The sequence below is a fragment of the Pithys albifrons genome, chromosome 3, assembly GCF_047495875.1.
Source record: "Pithys albifrons albifrons isolate INPA30051 chromosome 3, PitAlb_v1, whole genome shotgun sequence".
NCBI classification, from domain to species: domain Eukaryota; kingdom Metazoa; phylum Chordata; class Aves; order Passeriformes; family Thamnophilidae; genus Pithys; species Pithys albifrons.
In genome coordinates this window covers 11,004,413-11,019,689 of record NC_092460.1, presented here as the reverse complement: position 1 = coordinate 11,019,689, position 15,277 = coordinate 11,004,413, and the positions used below count along the sequence as shown (strand labels likewise).

General features: G+C 46.4%; 1 protein-coding gene across 3 annotated transcripts; it reads right to left on the bottom strand.

Annotated features, from left to right (window-relative positions):
* Positions 1-450: 450 nt before the first annotated feature.
* Positions 451-14,206, bottom strand: KLF15 (KLF transcription factor 15). 3 transcript variants are annotated; one of them, XM_071550467.1, is made up of 3 exons: positions 14,058-14,206; positions 8,483-9,590; positions 451-2,533 (listed from the first exon to the last, which is right to left on the bottom strand). In XM_071550467.1, the coding sequence occupies exons 2-3, from the start codon at positions 9,523-9,525 to the stop codon at positions 2,365-2,367; spliced, it is 1,212 nt and encodes a 403-aa protein (XP_071406568.1). In that variant the 5' UTR covers positions 9,526-9,590; positions 14,058-14,206; the 3' UTR covers positions 451-2,364. The 3 variants fall into 3 exon arrangements, with proteins under 3 accessions (XP_071406568.1, XP_071406566.1, XP_071406567.1); XM_071550465.1 differs by lacking the exon at positions 14,058-14,206 and adding an exon at positions 13,849-14,050; XM_071550466.1 differs by lacking the exon at positions 14,058-14,206 and adding an exon at positions 10,722-10,939.
* Between the last annotated feature and the right edge of the window lie 1,071 nt (positions 14,207-15,277).

The window sequence follows — 15,277 nt, the reverse complement described above, 5'->3', positions numbered from 1 at the left end:
TGTGACACATGGCAATCGAGTCCATTGTCTTGGTTCACACAGTGAATAATGGTCACAGTCTGAAGCAGACTTTGAAGCCCTTCCTCCTTCACACTAACCTCTAAAGCTTGAGTTCCATCAAAACCTGCTTGCTCTAACCAATTAACCACAGTTTACTGCATCTGCAGACCTGTTCCACAGTGGTCAGGAGCCACGGAAGGCATTTGGCTCCTGTGTGGCTGCCAGGCGAGGCGTGAGGGCTCCGGAGAAGAGAGAGCTGAAACATCTCGCGCCTCCCAAGAACTTTCTGAGACGAGAAAAACTGAAGATAACTTTAGATCTCTTCCATCATCTCCCTGTTACAAAGCACCTGAAAAATTACATCCAGGTGAATCAAAATCTGAAGTGCTATTATCTTGATTACAGAGCTGGCTACAAAGGAAATTAATGAATAATAATTTCAAGGAGGGATTTAAAATTTTCATTTTCATTTTATTGTCAAAGTAAATATATTTTTATGAAGAACAAAAGAAAATATACAGAATTGTAACTTATGTACACTGGCTTTATAGGTATTTTTGTTTCCAATTTACACAAATTTGATACGTTATTAAAAGATATTTTATATAGATATGCATCTATGTACAGTTTTATTTACATACATTCATAGGATGTGATATAAACCAGTCAATAGATGATAGTTCATTTATATTAATTTCTGGAGGACAAAAGGAATGCATTCACTTTAGCTAGACCTGCTGTTCTCACACAGCGCGGGCTCCTGCTCTGCCTAGCGCTGGGATCGCACTTTCCTACTTCCCATTTTGCCAACAAAAAAGACAAACAGATGCTGTCTGCAAATGGAAAGGAAATGCAACATCCATTAAAAATCATTTCTAATTACTGAATTCTATTTTCTTCTAAAGCTTCTTACAATCGCCAGAGTTCAAAAGGAAAAACAAAACAAGAAGAAACACAAACAAAATCACTTGCCTGCTACCATCTGATCATTTGAGTAAATTCCCTTCTTAGCCAGCTATCACACAAATTTGTTTCTTTTGGCTACTGTTCTCACCCATTTGCCCACCCCAGCTGCATGGAGCTCTGACATGGCTGTTGGGAAAGAGAAGATTAGCACTCAAGATCATTCCTAGACCCCGATCTCACAGTGCTGTCCCACCAGGCCATGATGCCCCCCACCCTCCTGGGACACAGGCACGTCTTACAGACCCTGCCAGCCAGCAGGCAAATGGAGACTTATCTCCAGCCAGCAAGGCCTTGACTCATGATGGTTGTGGGGATGCCCAGTGCTCCTCAGGACCACCAGGCACCTCTGGGGCTTGGGCTTTGGTTTCTCCCCCAAGATCACACAAGAGGGACAGGAGCAGTGATAGGAACAGAGCTCAGACACTCTCAAAAATGCCTTCCTGCTGCTTTACATGCAGACAACAGCTCTTCTGCTAAAGACAGTGGATGCTGCAAACTCAAAGGAAAAACAGTGGATTGCTGCACACTCAAAGGAAAGCAGCACGTCCTTCAACACCTGGGCATCCTTTCACTCTATGGCAGCACGGGACAGAAGCAAGCACACAATACTGAAAGGCTCCACTCCAAGCCATTTCATCCAGCCTGAGCTTCCAGGTTTGCTTGGGATGTGCCTTTGCTTAAATATATATATGTATGTATGAATGTATATACATAAATATTTATATATAGCCCTAGCCAAGGAAAAGGTAAATGTGAGCTGGGGAAATCAGAACTGAACAGAGATGTGCATGAAGGCACATTCCAGTGCTCTGCAAGCCTTCTCTCCCCCTGTCCCCAACTCCCACTATTCCTCCTCCTATGGCTCGCCCCTACAAATCCTTGGCTCAGGCAACCCAAAAACAAAGGAGTTGTTTTCATTTCAAAAGGAATTTGCTGTTTCCAAACTGGACAAAAAGAGCAGCTTAATAAAAACTCACAATGAATGGCCTGTACATGAGCAAAGCCCTCAAGAATGCCAGGGCTATAATTAACTAGCAGCAAGCAACTTTTACATTTTCCTGTGCAGCAGAAAACAGCTAAAAATAAAACACTGTGATTTCCAAAAGAAGAAGCAGCAAAGGAGGGAACAGATGGAAGGAAAGGAAAATAATATCCTTTTTAAAAAAAAAAAAAAGAAAGAAAAGAAGCAGCACCCCACTCCCCTGAACCAAAAGGAACTTCATTCTCTTCATTCTCAAATCAGTTTTGAAGGACATGGGGCACTCAAACATGGTGGTATCAAGTAACAGCATTGACTGTTCTGTGGAGACAAATAAATTATCACTAGAAATACAGTGAGCAAAGTGCTGTCATTGGCTGTTGTAAGATGGCTGGATGGGAAGGGGAAAGTGGGACCAATCAGTTCACGGAGCGGACAGAGCGGTTGCTTCGTGGGAATCGATGCACCTTGACATGTTTGGACAAGTGGTCACTTCTAGCAAACTTCTTCTCACAGACAGGACACTGATAGGGTTTCACTCCTGAGTGGGAGCGCCTGTGCCGGGACAGCTCATCTGACCTGGAGAACCTGCAAGAGAAGAGAAACCTTTTCAGATAAATGGGTTTTATATTGCTAAGTCTCTCACAGAAGGTAAAGAAAAGTCCCTTCAGGTTAGTGGGAGCCTCCACAAACTGAAAGTGACACAAAATAGAGCCAGTTTGGTTCCAACCCTCAGTCAGCAGCAGCAATGGAAACACACAACTATCAACCTCATGACATGTCAGCTTGGGCTCAGAGCAAGATATGGAGGCAACATTTGTACCAACCTTGCCCTGGACCAAATAATATGAGTACAGCTCCACAAAAACAGTGCTGCTCTTGATTATTCTACCAGTCCCCCTCAAAGCTTCTTCCACAATCTTTCTCCTGCTAATCCAACCACAGAGTCCTCTTGAGCAGAGACAACCACCACTGTCCTTTAGGGGAGATCGGGGAGATCTGCTTCCATCTCCCACTGACACAAGCACAATGGATACCCACTAACTGCACCTAGTTTGAGAGAGATTCCAGACTAGGAACACCAGTCATAGCTACCCAAAGCAACATGATGACTCAGAGCCAGCTTAAAAAATGGCTTCTATATGTGCTCCTGCTAAATAAAGTACCATTGGAGTACCAGAGATCCTTAACATCATAACAGCTGAAATTTAGGTGGGCTCCAATGGCCAATGGCATACTTATGACATCGGTGAATTGAAATCAAGATTGAGTCTTTAATTACCAAAACTGCCTTCCACAGTCTCTTCAATTTTAGATATTTCCCACCTTTCTTCTCCATAGAAAATCCCCACATAGCCACTGTGAATCCCACAGGCTTTACTGAACTCAAATAAGTTAATCCTTTCATCTTAACAGCAGGGCTGTCTACATTTCCAGTTTGGACATGACTGGGAGACACAGGGTTAATTAACAATGTCACACTAAAACAGCCCTGTCCAGAAGGGTACAAAAAATTTTCTGCCTGACAAAGGGCAATTAAGTGTTTTATTGCCAGAAGAGTAACAAAGAACTGCACAGAGAGCTTGCAAGAGCAAGAAATGGTATCAGCTGTTTATTTACAATAAATAAGTGAAGTCATGGGCAGTAGCTGAAAAAGTAGGGGAAAGAACATGTAGCAAAATGTGCCCTTCTGGCGCAAAATATCACATCACCAATGGAGCGAATACACTACTTTTATGAAAGGGGGAAAATAGGACCGCTGGGCTCCTATGAATAAGTCCTTCATGCAAGAAAGATAAGTTTCCACATAAAGCTTTTAATTAGCTCTGATCTCCTGCCACCAGTTGAGGAACAGAGCATAGGCATTGGGAACGCTGGCAATGGTTTCCTCAGTTCCTGCAGCTCTTCAGTCTGGTCATGCTCCTAGGACAACACTCAGCCAGTACAAAGCAGATACAGATATTCGCCATGGTAAGACATGGTGTGGACACACTTTTCCCAGAGGCATTTCTAAGGGGGAGTCTTTCATCCATTCCCTTGCATTTCTTCCTTTCCTTTCTTCAGTATCCCCGTGGTGAGAGCCAAATTCTCCATTAAGGACAACAGGCAGATGCCCTGACAAAGCTGTCAACCTGCTCCTTGACTGGGATGAATTTTCTTCATAAAGGCTATGACAGAGGTTTCTCTTCACCCCTTGTAGCTGCATGTTTACTTTCCCTAGCACGTCTGCTTCTTTCAGCCATAGCTTCCCAAAACCAGAGTCTGAACCTGGGAACAACAGGGTCAGGGATTTCTCCCGAGTCCTTAGCAGTGAACTACTCCCAGTGCCGCATTCCTGCAGGGCTGTTCATGTAGAGCTACAGGTGAGTGGGTCTGGAGAGGGCAGGATGCTGCCTGTGCAGACTGCCTCAGCAGGACTCTGCTGGACAAGGAACAGACTTGTTTCCAGTCATGGCAAACACATCCAGGGAAAAGACAGAGCAGAGTGGGAAAAGCACCTTTGCAAAGAGCCATCCTTTTATATACAGACTCCAAAGGAGTAAAACCAGATGTGACCAGGTTGTCTTGTCCCATGTCCTTGGCCATTTAAGGTCACCATCTGCAAGAAAAGTGCAGTAGCACACGGCTAATCCTGCACAAGAGCTTCACAAGAGCATTTCGAGGAGAATTGCATGGATGGTGCGGGAGAGAGAGGCACATGTCAGGAATGAGCTTGGATGAGTTCATCTGATAAAAATACACTCTGCCTCATAACGATGTCCTTAGCTGAAGAGGCAGGAATGTTGCAATACTGTTCCCCAGCAGTGACGGAAAGATCAACTTACAGAGCCCACAGAAATAAACCTCGAGCTGTCTGTGTGTTTACAAAAAAACAACACAAAGGTTAGGACAAGGAAGCCACGAGGATATGGTAGTCTGGCTCTGCAGTGAAACATTTGCAGCACCTTCTGGCACCGAGATCCACTCCAAAACCATGCAAATAACCCCTGTGGAATGCCAAATGCAGCCAAAAAAAAGGAAGCCCCAAGGAACACCTCACTATTCTGTCACTGCCTTTTACAGACAGATTCCTCCTTCAAAAGAAAGGTGGAGGGACCTGGACAATCCCACAGCAACTAGAAGAGTCTCCTTCATCCTTCTGTCTGCTGGGACCCCAAAGGACCTCTAACTATATCTCCCTTGAAGACAAATCCTAGAGCTCTCTAATGTGTAGGACATGTCCTGTGTCTCCTGGCCATACAAGGACATTGCTATGTGGGTCACAGGGTAAGAAAAGTCAACAGCTTCAGCCTGGTACTCTGTGGTCCCTACCATGGCCACCAGCTGTTGAGGCCAACTCAGGCTGTGCCTCTCCTCTGTAGTGGAGGAGAGATTCTAAATTCATCCTGCCCATCCTGAAAGCTTTGCTACAATAAACCAGCACACCTCCTGCACACCTGCAAACCCCTTGAACAGCACCAGCAAGAAAAGCCAAAGCCAGATGCCTGCCCATGTGTGGTACTTCCCACGCTCACCCAGTCCCATGCACACTCCTGGCCACATGTGTTACAAGCCTTTAAACTCTCCCTGCCAAAGCAGGCACCTGTGGAGCCTCCAGCCAGAAGGTGCAGTGGGGCATTTAAAGACAATTGCTTAATCCCCCAGCCTTGCAACAACTGCAGCTTTGTACACACAGGGAAGGAAAGCAGGAGTTCTGTGCCACAGCATAGCTGCTGGGCCTGGCCCACACTGCAACTAAGCTCTTTGGCTGGGGCTGTCTGAGGAACACCAGAGGCTGGTGTGCCAAAGGTGTAAGCTGGCATGACACGGATCAGTGCATCGACCGGGACAGCAGGGTATTGAACGCCATGGGTCACTGCCCTCTTACAGGCAAACGCCTCTCTGCAGCCTGCCGAAAACAGCCCTTGCCCCATGCCAAGGTAGGACATAAGCAACCAGGGTTTAGCCTCCTCAAAGGAGGTGCTAGGGTCCTCCAGCTGTCCTAGGGGTTAGCAAAAGGGTTTGCTGTGTGCACACTCCTACCCTAGTGTATTTAAAGCATGCAACCCATCATAGCAGGGCTTCCCAGAGAGCTGGGGAACCTTTAACCTCCCAGAGCTCAGGCACTTTGTGCTAGGCAACACTTTGTTTTGATTTTGAAATTACTATCTTCAGTGAGGTCAGATCTTAAGAGTTTTTAGTGAAAAAATAAATACACAAGCACAAGAATGAAGGAAAGGAGGGGGAAAGCAGAGCCCAGTAGTGTTTTAGTGCTTAAATTCATTTGAGATTACATAAAACTGTGAGCAAACAGAGAGTCCAGATGCATTTGACTTAAGTCATGTGAGATCACAGCTCTTGCTGAACTTCTGAAAAAGGTAAACATGGTTTATTGATGAAAGGGGACTGAGTAATTCAATGCTCAATTGGGTCTGGCCTTTTATGTGAGAGCAGCGCACAGAGGATGTGCAGCAATCTCAGACTGGTACTAGGTGAGCATAGGAGGCAGCTCCTCAAACACAGTCTCTCCTGTTCACTATAAACCTCTCCTCTTGAAGCAGAGCCCTTCCAAAGTTTGGGGGTTTGGGGGATTGGGATCACAGCCTGGGCTGTGAAATTCAACAAGACAAACAGCAACAGAGAGGCTGAAAAGCCCTTCCAGCAGCTGTTTGTGTACAAGACACACGTTCCTCATAACAAAGGTAATTTCTTTCTTATTCCTGGCAGGCTCATCTTTAAAAAGTTGTGGTGGCTGGAAGTTCAGGGTGCTTCTGGTTGCAGGACCTGCACGTCTCTTGGCCCATGAGTATCCTACTTTTGATCCACACTATTTGCTGTTAATGCTGCGAGAAGGGAGGCACCCATTGTACATTCAATCATCCTTTACCATTTAATATTTTCCCTAAACGTTCCCCTTGGTTCTGCAGCCTGGGGAACATCAGCTCTGTAAAAACACAGAGCTGGAGAAGATCATCCACAGGCAACAATTCAGGCTCCAATCTTGAGCCACAAAGTCACTGGAAGCATTGGTACACATCTCAGCATGGGTCACACAAACCCTCACGTGCCACATGCATTTGTCACAAAAAAAGCAGAGTTTTGCTCACATACCAGCACAAGAAAAGCCAACATGACACCCACAGGCACATCTGCTGCCTGTGTACACAGACTCTGGCACCCAAATCAAAAGGAGCAAGTGCCTTCATTGCAGGTTGGGAGCAACCAGCCTACAGGTTCTGGGACCAACCAGCTGAACAACACAGCTTTGACTGACAGGGCATGCTGAGCACAAGACACTAAGCTGGCTCATGAGAAGTGCCACCAGGACAAAATGAAAGAAAATGACCACCAGCTTGTAGAGCCACGCTAAACTGATCTCCTCAGCCCTTCCAAGAGGCAAACTTCTAACTGGTCCAATTGGAGATCAGAAGGTTCAGCTCCACTCTGACCTTTTCCCTCAAACTAACCCAGCCATTTCTAACTGTTGCATGTCTCACATGCTTGCATTTTTACACAACACTCTCCTGTTACTTTTTACCTCGCCTGTTGCCCATCATCACAACTCACTTCCTCATTAGATATTGTTCACTAAAGCTCTGCAGCACATTCTCTGAAAGAAATTCAGTTTAATTTAATACAAGGTAGTAAAGATTGTTTTCTCCCATCATTATTTGTGGTGCTGTATATTCAGTGCTGTATATTCACACTTGCCAGTGGGGAAGTAACACAGCTAATTGGAAAGAGGAGGGAAGGCTTTCATCAAAATTTCCTTAAAATAAAAGTTGGTATTTTTAACAAAGATTTAATTCTCAACTAGTATTAAAAATAAAATGAAATTAAATAAAGAGATCCCCTCTGCAAATCATTTTGCTCTATCAAACTTGCCATCTTTCATTCAAGCAATGCTTAACTCCACCTCAGCCTTCTGGTTATGTTGTTACATCTGACAGCTTTTTGCAACTTTGAGTGGCACCCACACATTTTTCTGAATCAAGACAGAGAATAAACCCCAGAGTATGCCAGAGTGTCACTGCCAGCATTTCCAGAAGGAGTGGGATGGAGTGCATTTTCTATGAAAGTGCACAGAGTACACTTGCTTATCACAGCCCTTCAGTGACCATCTTTACTCCCACATGGAGCCACACACAGCAATTCTGCCCTAAACCACCCAGTTTACCCACAGCCTCAGCTGGTACCAGGCACCCATCTGCTGTGGCTGGTGTGCTGCAACCAGGCCAATGAAAACACAAGGTATAACCTGTGGTAACAAGCTTAATCTGACTCTCTAGAATAAAATAGAAATTACAATGCACTACTTTTACTTTTTGAAGACTCTTAAACAGCTGCTTCCAGCAGGTGATGCTCTGCTATTTAATTTATCAAAGCCCCTGGATCACCTAACAGGAAAAAAATGGTCTTCATTCTCAAACCAACCAAACAGGTTCTAGGAACAGAAAGAGTTTATAATCAGAGTACAAACCTACTTGCTCAGCAGGTTAAGTCGAGTAAGCAAAAAAGGAGAGGGGGGATTGGACAGAGCTGCACCCCAGTACTAACCTCCATCCACAACCCGGCCACGTGCACGCAAAGGGCTTTTCTCCTGTGTGTCTCCTCAGGTGGGCTTTCAAATGGCTGCTTTTCGTGTACATCTTGGTACAACCAGGAAAAGAACATTTGTGCATTTTAATGAGTTCAGCTGCAGGGTTCTTTTGAAACTTCTGACCCATGATGATTCCCGTCTGACCCTGCATCATGCCTCCTGGCCCAATTGGCTTGGCAGCGATGGGGACAGGAGCAATGCGGACAAATTTAGAGGACAAGTTCAAATTGGACGACTGAACTATCTGAGGCACAAGGGCAAATGTCTGTCCTTGGATGTTGACTAGGAGCTGTGCAATTTTAATGTTCTCCTGTACTGGTCCTTGGGAACTGGGACTTGTGCTGGACTCCTGTTTGATCTGTACAGGCTGAATTTGGAGCATAACCGGTATCCCATTCTCCAGAGCCATTCCTCCATTTGAAGTTTGGCCACCTTCTGTTGAGCTGCTCAATTGTTCATTTTTACTCTCTTTTAAACTAGCGCTGGGTAACATATGGTCTTTTTGCTGTAGTGAAGCAACAGAAACTTGACTGCAAGCTCTCAAGTCCTTGGTCTCACTTTTAGGTCTTTCTTTGAGCTCCAAGTCCATGTTCTCCTCCAAAAATTCCTCAATTTCCTCAAGTGTGGGCTGAAATGGTCCTGAGTCTTCCATATCCACACCAAATTCAGGCAACCTAAAATACTCCTCTTTCACTATTGGCTGAAGTCTCCTTTTGTCCCACCATGATGCAGTGGTGTTCCCCAAAGATGCCTGGGACAATAAGTAGTCTAAGATACTGTCCTGACTTTCTGCACTGGATGTGCTTCCATAGCTGGAGCTGAGGACCTGGGAGTCAGGGCTGGAACAAGAACAAAAGCTGGACGAGTCGCTGTCATCTTCTGACAGGGGAGAGGGCAGCATTTGGTAGGACCTCACCCCTGTTGTCATGTCCCCAAAGTATCCAAGAGAAGATCTTGTAGATGAAAAGGATTCATCAGTAGGCAGCAAGTGATCCACCATTCCTGAGCGATCTCTTAAGGATATCCCAACAGCATATACCAGGCAGTCAAAGTTCAGGTGAGAGCCTGAGTGTAGGAAAACAAAACAGCAACAGTCAGAAGCTGGTTTAATCATTTATCTCCATGAACTAAAGCTTGGAAAGCCCTCTAGCCCACAGGCAGTTCCAGAGCATCCAGCCTCACTGAGTACACATGCTTCTACATGCTTTGATATGTCTGTACCACCCCCAAGGACTGTCAGGGCCGAAGCGTTTTGCAGGATTGCACCACATATTTGCAAAAGAATTCTTTCAGAAATCATTTCCCAACTCTGTGTGCTCTAGATTTACATTCCCTTCCAGAATATTACTGGCAAGGGAAAATAAATTATGAGCTTTCACCTAACAGTGAAATTTAGAGTCAAAGAAGGGAATGGGGAGAAAAAAAAAGTGTTGAAATTTTTACCACCCAAAAAAAAACGAAATAAAAAAGTTTATTGCTGGTGGCCATAAGATGCAAATCCTTTTCTTATCTTGTAGCTTTCCACCAACCTTATTTTTAACTTCCTCGATTCTACAAATATGGGCTGTTCAGCATAATGCAAGGATCAATCTGGCAGAAGCCAAAAATATTTACTGTGCTTCAGCATTTACTAGGCGGATTTTCCCCTCCAGATGTAATGAATCAGTGTGCCAACGTCATCATCACCTGCACTGTGCTTAATAAGGCTGGCACTGCACTGAGATAATTACCATGTTCTGCAAGCCAGCTGGTGGCTGGTTTCACCTCACTGCTCCATGCTCCTCTCTCTCGGTACGGAGGCTGAGGTGAGCTGAACCTCGTGCCAGTCGCTAAACTGGGAGGGCGATACAGACCCCCGGCATCTCAACATTCCGCGAGCCACGGTGGGCAGCTGCGCTATCAGTTTTCCCTTCCCCCGTGTGGAGGCAGCGAGGGGGCAGCATCCCGCAAGCCGCAGCTCACGTGAGCCGTAATCCCGCTACAACCCCCGGAGCTGCAACAGCGATTTCGCCCTTCCCAGCTCAGCCCACCGCAGCGCTTGCTGACAGCAGCGATTGTCCTGCGCTTTCCACTTAAGACAAGCAAACTTCCTAGAAAGGTTTCTGGGGAGGGGAAGGCAGGAGGGACGCCTGCGTAATTTTTTCTCTCCCCCCCCCCCCCTCCCCGCCTCCCTGAGGGGAAAAAAGATTTGCTTACTGATAGACTATGCCTCCTAGAGAGCAAATGCAGAGACCTCCGGATAGAGCGAACACTGGCCCTCCGTCATTCGCTCAAGGTGACTGATTGAAAACAGAGCTGTACATGTGCATAATAAAACAACTCTTTCTGTGGAAGGTATGTGGACTGCAGAGATAGAAGTCATTTGATCAGCCTATGAGGTTTTGCGTGTGTGTGAATTAAGAGGCATGTGACCCAGTGCGAAGGAAATGCCAGTCAATCTTGTTACACGCTGTCATTTTCCACAGGCTCTGCTGCTGCACTTTGGACGCTTTGCCATGAATAGTCAATAGCTCCCAGTTTTGTGAAGGGAAGGGGATGGTTATTACTGCTGTTGCAGAGCATCCTTGCTGCCTCATTTCTAATACTTGCCCTGTCTTTCCTTCTCTGGAGAAAAGTCAAAAGGTGTCTGTGTGCTCAGTGCTGCAGAAAACTCAGGGTGAGATACTTTATACAACACCCCTAAAGAGCTCTGTCCCATTGGCAGCAGCCATTAATATTTCACAGGAAACAGAGCAGAAAAAACCAAACCCATATTTCTTAAAGATATAGCTTCCCCATTAAAATGCACATGGAGAAAGCAGGGATGGGTTGAAAGAAAGACTTAAAAGCAAGATTGCGCATTTTCCTGGTATGCATGTCCTGTCAGTCAGCTATGCCTCTGAACAGATAATGAAATACCCACATGTGCCTAACACGAGGAAGTTCAAACAGAGGTTAGTGGCTTTGTTTTGTGACCTTAGCCTATAATCATTGCTTATAGTAAAAGTGAAGAGTCAGAAGAGCTGAACTATTTTAACACATTTTTTAAACTCTCTGCGTTGATGGAAAGTTCTCCCAGCAGAAGTCCCAGAGTTGAGCTATTCCAGTTTTGAAACAGAAAACATAATCTCTTTCTGACAAGTTTGTATTGGCATACAGAAAGAATTCACCCAAGCAGATTGTTTCTATCTTGCACCTAAAACTGGTGACTGCCCTGTGAAACTTTGAGCAGAAAGAAGGACTTGCTCTCAGATGGTTTCTGATCCTTCCCTCTATGTCTGCATTGTTCCAGCTTAAACTTCAGAAGAATGGAGCTGTGAGGGAAAACTGGACTGCAATGTGTTTTTCTAAGAAAAGCTAGCGTGCTCTGCGTGCACCAAACACAGCTGGTGAAGTTCTTTTAAAAAAAAATAAAATGTCCGCAAGAACTACGAAGCAACACATCAAAATATCCATATATTTCACTGGGAACAGAACTAAACTGTAACTTGAATAAGGGCTTAAACGAGGGGAAAATTAAAACCAACAAACCCCTAGCAACTGCTGTGAGCCAGTTACCTCAGCAGAAAACAGCCAGCAAGCTTGTTTCCCATCTCCTTTGACAAGGAACATTGTTACTCGGTGTAATCAGAGTCTTTTTAAGAGGCGACTGTCAGGCAAATCGGTCCAGGCACATTAAGGGCCAGTTCTGCTTTCGTGCACTCTCAAAGCTTGTGGAACAGCCAAGAAGATTTTGGGGAATGCCTGGAATGCAGGATCAGGCCCTGGCTATATTTTTCTTGTAAAGGCCAGGCTAACAACTAAAAGGCTTTCATCCCTACTTTGCCTGAAGACACAGCCAAAACCAGAAGATTAGAAAACAAAACCAAAAAAAGCTGGGGCTGTGAAAGCCATGAAAACTAATGATGCTGTTTCCATAAAGCTCTGTCATCTCTAGAAGCCCTGAAAACATTTTAGAAATGTAAGCACCTATATTGAGACCGCAGTGTCTAAACCACTGAAAACAGCCACTTCTGGAGTGAAATACAGCAGCTGTTCGGCAGCACGACTGTCTCCAACTTTTAAGAGTTCCCTGGGTTGTTATGATGTCCCTTCTGCCAGAAACATGTTGTTCTGTTTAAAATCTGTCCATTTAATTGCCGGCTAAAAAAAAATAACGACAGAAAAACAAACCAGAGGAGGCGTATTTTGACACAGAGCAACATTAAAATGTTAAGTCCTGGGAACTTGCTGAAACAGGGGACTTACTTCCCAGCCTGTCATTTCTGGACAGTCAGCCCAACACAACTGATCACACAGCATATATGAGATGCTGACAGTCATTTCCTATGTATACTGCCACAGCTTTTTCTAGTTTAGGACTAATCTCTTTAGGGTTTTCTCTTTTTCCCTAGAAGGTTTTAAATCTGTTCAGATTGACTCCTGCTCCACGGAGCGAGCCATACACCAGGCAGTGCAACAGGCCCAGCGTTTCTAAGAAATTAAACTAGAAATGGTTGGGGGAGGGAAGAAACTAATTAAAAAACCAAACCAAAAACACAATAAAAAGAAACCACAAGGAGTAAAACCATTTGCTCTCATCTCTTCTGCAAAGTGGCTGTGCTGCTCCCTGGACACAGGGGGGTGTTTAGAGTCTCCCTGTTTGTTTTTTTCCAAACTTACTGCTTTGGGGAAGCTGCAGAAATGTTCCCAAAGCTTTCTTTTCTGGAAACTATCCTGCTCCAGCCCCAAACTTTGGCCTACGCAAGAGGACACATTTCACCTGCAGCAGGCACTGGCAATGTCACCACCGGGGTGCACCCCACGGCCCCCTGTACCCCAGCAATGAAGGGTGCCCCGAAATAATGCTTGGCACCGGCTGCTTGGGCAGAGAAAGCAGGGTCGGGGGACACACAAATTTCCACTGCAGCACAAACACAGCCAGGTTTCCACAGCTGCAAAGCATCTGCTTGTTTGGTTTTTTGATTGTGCTATTTTATTTTGTTGGGTGGTGGGCGGTTAATCTTTATTTATTTCATTGGTTTTCCCTCCATCCCTTTTCAGGAAGCTTTCGGGACCCGAGCTCCCTCTTTCTCCCCCGACCCTGGTGTGGTCCCCTGGTCGCTATGACCGAGAGTAAACCCCCCCTCTGGCTGTCACTCCATGGCACGGCACCGGTCCAAGCCGAAAACAGCCCCCAGCCCTGGCCGCAGCCCGACACCCCCTGCTGCACCGCCGAGGGTGGAATTTAATCTCCCACTTGCCCCCTGAACGGGCAGCAGCGGCACAAACAGCCCCGGCCCCCGTGCAGTGCTGCGGCCGCGGGTGCGGGGGCACCGCCGGCGGGACCCCCGCTCGCCCTTACCTGAACTCCTCTACGAGCCGCGGAGGAAAGGCCGGGAACGACCAGAGGAATGCAAAAACAACAACGAAAACGGGGGCGAAAAAACCAAAAAACAAACTCAAACAAAACCAAGCCACAAAAAAAAAAGTAGAAATTATAAAAAAAGAAATTATCGGGGGGGGGGGGGATCACACACACAACAAAAAGGAAGAATTAAATAAAAAACAAACCAGAAAACAAACGCCAATAGAACAAAAACAGAGCCAGTCCCGCGCGGCAGGCGCGGACCGTGCGGAGGGCGCGGAGCGGCGGGAGGAGGCGCAGCTCCCCCGGGAGGCGGGTGCGCGGCTGCGGAGCGCGGCCCCGCTCCTGTAGTACTATATCCCCCTCACATGACGGGCGCCCGGCGGCGGCGGGGGAGGCCGGGGAGAGGCTCGACCGCGTCCGCCGTCCCTATTGGCCCCGCCGCGGCGGGGGCCGGCCCGGCACCGGCCTCAATGGGAGCCGCGGCACCGCCCGGCGCGACACGGCACGGCCCGGTCCCCGGGGCGGCGCTGCAGCGCTCAGAGGGACTCCGGAGCTGCGCGAATCCTGGGAGGATGCGCGGTCCTGGGAGCGTTTACCGATAGGATAAGGAGTAATGGTTTTAAAGTCAAAGAGAATCAATTTAGATTTATATACATATATATATAATGAAGAATGCTTTACAATGAGGGAGATGAAACGCTGGAAGAGGATGCTCAGAGAGGTGGCAGATGCCCCGTCCCTGGAAACATTCCGGGTTAGGTTGGACAGGGTTCTGAGCAACTTGATCTGGTTGAAGATGTCACTACTCACTGCAGGGAGGTGGACTAGATGGCCTTTTAAGATCCCTTCCTACCCAAATCACGCTGTGATTCTCTCAGCGTACTAGCCTCTGGACATCTCCTGGAGATAAGCAAGTCCCTGGGGAGGAGCAATCCCTGGAGAAGCGCTAAGGAGTCCCATGCCCTTTCCCTGCTGCATGCCCTCACTCCTGCCCCACACCTTCACACCTGCTCCTTTCTTGTCTGGAGCTTGATGGAGGACTTCCTAGAAAGTATTGGGGTTTGGGACATGTTTCCCCCATACATACACACACCAGTCTTATTACAAGCATTACTAGTTTTTTATATAAATACATATACTAATTTATATGTATATACACACCACAGTTATTCAATATTTAGCATGGATCAGGACCCATGTTCAACTCTGCAGAGGTGAAGCCCAGCTAAGGAAGGTCACAGTGGTTTCAGCTGCAGCAGCAGTCAGGTTTTCTGTTTAATCAGTGGCTTTTCAAATTCAGTTTTTCCTTTTGTCAGATCCTTGGGAAGGTGAAGTCTGCACTACCAGAGTGCAATCTGGTCACAAGAAGTCTGTGCACCCTTTTCTGAGGGCACATGGGACAGTACACCATTCCTACTCTCAC

Coding starts and splice junctions, on each gene's coding strand:
- KLF15 (XM_071550467.1), bottom strand. CDS start 9,525: ATGGTGGATCACTTGCTGCCTACTGATGAATCCTTTTCATCTACAAGA. Junction 2,534..8,482: donor TGGCCGGGTTGTGGATGGAG/GTTAGTACTGGG, acceptor CTTCTCTTGCAG/GTTCTCCAGGTCAGATGAGC.